This window comes from Bombyx mori, chromosome 19 (assembly GCF_030269925.1).
Source record: "Bombyx mori chromosome 19, ASM3026992v2".
Classification (NCBI taxonomy): Eukaryota; Metazoa; Arthropoda; class Insecta; order Lepidoptera; family Bombycidae; genus Bombyx; species Bombyx mori.
In genome coordinates, this window is record NC_085125.1 from 6590076 (window position 1) to 6594343 (window position 4268).

The 4268-nt window shown below is 36.9% G+C and overlaps 1 protein-coding gene across 1 annotated transcript; it reads right to left on the minus strand.

Annotated features, from left to right (window-relative positions):
- Positions 1-673: 673 nt before the first annotated feature.
- LOC101744535 (actin-related protein 3) lies at positions 674-2396 on the minus strand. Its single transcript, XM_004933347.3, has one exon. It carries the CDS (start codon positions 2245-2247, stop codon positions 991-993), a length of 1257 nt encoding a protein of 418 aa, XP_004933404.1. The 5' UTR covers positions 2248-2396; the 3' UTR covers positions 674-990.
- Between the last annotated feature and the right edge of the window lie 1872 nt (positions 2397-4268).

Here is a 4268-nt window from a genome sequence, read left to right on the forward strand (position 1 = left end):
GGGTATTATATACACAGAATCTACTGTGTGCTTAGTGCGAGTTTTTTAACGTTCCCGATAGCGTAAAAGTAAGCCCAATTTTGTATGCAATTGGAACAGCGCCCCTAACGGCAAACGTGTGCAAACGATCCCATTCCATACAAATATGAGCTAACTTTTACGCTATCGAGATCGTTAAAAAACTCGCACTAAGCACACTGATCCCTTAACAGCTTGAGTTCATCTAGCCATCTACAGCAACAAAAACTATCCTTAATTTATGCAGTCCTCGTTTTCGTAAGATTTCTATAATCAGATACATTCTCAAATAAGAGACATCCTAATATTTAATAATGTTTTCTATAAGAAAATACATAAGTTTAGTGATCTTTAACAATTAGGGATTTGACACTGCACTGGCCAAACATAGGGAATATAATGGGGCCTATGGTGGCATCAAAATTGGTATAAGAGGAATTTATCCCTGCAAATTTAATTATGGTAATGACTCGTTATGGACAATTGTCAATACTTTACTTTTATTTTAAATGTTCAGCCTCCAAAGATACTAGTTTACCTATGTCTATAAATTAAACATTTTACTTCGATTACCACACCAAATTACTGCCAAAGGTTAAGTACGACTTTTGCAATTGCAAATTTATGCATATAAAGGTTAATAAAACTAATAATATAATTTACAAGAATTTATTTTTCAATAAAAGGCTGGAATGCAAATGTTAAATGCTTAATATTGTACATTTTAAATCCAGCTACATAAAGTATATTCTGTAAGTATATATATTAAAATACACATTCCATATATTTATGACATGTTTGATAATAATAAAAATATAAATCTAAATTAAAAGTTTTAAGAGAGGATTGTGTGCATCTATGTCATTATTAAAACAATATTCATATTATACATAATTATTTTCTTCTACAAATTCATTATTTTATACGACAGTCTAAGTAGACATCATTAGTAATTTAATACTGGAAGGTTGTTTATGTCATGGTACCAAAAACAGGGTTGTGTCTGCAAATACTAGGACCATACTCCATGTATGCCTGTTTAGTATGGCAGACTTGGTAGAACTCTGGTGTTGATGCAAGCATACTGCCTCCGAACCACACAGCATATCTCTGCATGTTATGAGACACAACTTGTACATCAATCGGTTTAGGGGTAATCCGACCTTCAGATAACATAGTCGAAAGCTTCAATCTTGCATCAACAGCCCTCTTGATATCACGTTGTAACCTTCTGCCAAAGTCACGGAACATAGTCGAGCCACCAGACAACACAATGTTTCCATACAATCCTCGTCTAACATCAATGGGGCATGACTGAATCACTTCATCAACCATCTCATTCAAAGGTACAGTGAAATCAGCATTTGAAAATTCAGGATGGAAGAAAATCTCAGGTCCTAAGAATCGCTCGTAGCCAACATCGACTGTAAATGGGTTTTTAGTGATAGCATTGATCCCTGTGTACTTTTTCATCCATTTACCAGGATCGCTATCGTATTTTGCAAATTCTTTAGCAATGTCAGGACAGATATAACTGTATTTTTCTTTAATAGCTTTGGCAGTTTCCAAACTTTGCTCAGGAGGGATTCCAACCTCTCTTTCACGGAGTAATGATTGAATAAATGAAGTAATGTTTCTACCAGCAATAGGGATGTGTTTTATACATGATCCAATAACATATCCTTCTGCAACTGGAACAATGTGAGTAACGCCATCTCCGCTGTCTACTACGATGCCAGTGAAGGTGCGTTCAGCAGACGTACGTGACTTCCATGACGCAGCCAAAGCAAGAACGGCTTGTACAGCAATGTAAAGGCCTGGCACATTAAATGACTCAAACATGATTTCGGCTAAATATTCTCTGTTTTCTGGAGTGTTGAGCGGAGGCTCGGTCATTAAGAAATGATGATCTTCGGGTTCCGCACGGAGATACTTAAACACGCACTGTTCGATGTACCTTTCCATTAAATCCCAGTCTTCTACGATACCGTGGCGCACAGGATACTTTACAGAGTATCCTGTGGCTTCAAAAGCTTCATCACCGATGAAAAAATCCAAATCTTCGACAGCCTTAGTCATCCTCCGAGTACTCTGATCGCCAACTTTTGCAGTTTCTTTTATCGCTATGGTTGATGGAATAATAAACTGTGGTTCCTTGTTACCGGCAAAACCCAGTTTAGTATACCCGGTGCCGACATCGATAACACAAGCTGGTAAATGGTCTCCCATTTTTATTATTTAAAGTTTATTATTCAACTATATAGATATAAAATAATAAATAGGGTGCGGTAAGTAAGATAGGCAAAATCAGTCAAATATCTACGAATTAGTCAGTTTTGCCTTATGTATGACAGTCATGAAATGTCAGCAGACTAAATTGACGTCTCAATTTTTTTATTTAATGAATAGATTAAGGAAACATAACCTAAACAATCCTTCCCCAAATAAATGTTTTATTCAAATCACCTCCTAGTAAAATCCAAAAAAAACTGAGATTTATTTGGACATTATGGAAGAATCTGACAAAGCACCAAGCGACGTCCGGTGATTTTGTTTCAATCCGCCACTCCTGTACACTTTCACTAATAAAAAAAGAGTTTCTATACAATCACAATTCAAGGTTTAGTCTGAAAAGCCTGATACCATTTTAATTTAATTTAATAAGGACTTGAAACTTTTGAGTTAGATACCTAAAAACAAAAAGAAGTTCATTTAATGCATTCTTATTGTTATTATTTAGTTTTTAGTAGTAGCATTCGCTATAAACTTACTTGGAAGAAAGATATGTCACAATGCTCAAGAAAAGTTGCGGAGGGAATTTCATTTCAAAGTCGGATATTGGATTGAAAAAGAAATTTCTGGAAACGCACTGTCAATAAGCTATGATTCTAGAAACACTTAAATGGTACTTAATTATAAAATTAAATATACCAAAAAAATACTGCTAATTTCTAATAGAATAATGTTATTAATTAATAATCTGAGGAATTGTTTGAGATGATTCCATCACCGAATCCCGCAGGCGGGGGTACCAATTTTTCGAATGAAATACGTACTCAACAAATGTTCACGATTGACTTCCACGGTGAAGGAATAACATCGTGTAATAAAAATCAAACCCGCAAAATTATAATTTGCGTAATTACTGTTGGTAGGACCTCTTGAGTCCGCGCGGGTAGGTACCACCACCCTGCCTATTTCTACCGTGAAGCAGTAATGCGTTTCGGTTTGAAGGATAGGGCAGCCGTTGTAACTATAGGTACTTGAGACCTTAGAACTTATATCTCAAGGTGGGTGACGCATTTACGTTGTAGATGTCTATGGGCTCCCGTAACCACTTAACACCAGGTGGACTGTGAGCTCGTCCACCCTCTAAGCAATAAAAAAAAACGAGAAATCTTTTTTGCCACGTCCCATCCGGCTTTCGAATGAGTTCTCCTCCACGGTGTTTCCCGAGCGCTATAACTTGTCCTTCTTCAAACGAGGCTTGCGGAGAGTACGCAATGGTTGGCAGCGGCTTGGCTCTGCCCCTGGCATTGCTGAAGTCCATGAGCGACGGTAACCACTAACCATTAGGTGGGCCGTATGCTCGTCTGCCTACAAGGGCAATAAAAAAAACATACCAATGTGTCTACACTGTTTTTGTGCAAGTATCAAGCTTATGCTTGGACATGGTACTCAGTTTTCGTCTCTACTCCTAGTGTATGTTGCTATCCTGCATAAAACCATCGACACTTTTCTACTTCAGTTGAATTGATGATCCGATGAAATTCAAGATAATTAAAACTAGGACAAGGGCGATAGTTCATGACCACGAAAACTGTAAAGCAGGGATTCCCAAAATGAACTTATACCTTAGACCCACGTGACCACGAAAACTGCAAAGCAGGGATTCCCATGAACTTATAGGTACCTTAGACCCACTTAACCAAATTAGAATCCTATCTCTATTTTTTCCTATACCAAATACTTACCAATTTAAAAACTTTCCGATTGGGAGCTTCACTTTGGGAAACGCTGCTGTCAAGTACCTACCTATTTTAAACGTTGGAAAAAATAGCAGAAAAACGCGAGAATAAACCGTAAAAGTAGTTTTAATAACATTTACGATCTAAAATCTTCAACCTAGCGAAAAGTGAAGAATCAAATTCAAGGTGTGTGTATAGTCTCTAGTAACCGCTTCATAACAGACGGTTTAAGCTCATTTGCCCGTTTATGTTATTAAAACAATATGAGTAAAATATCCTTCG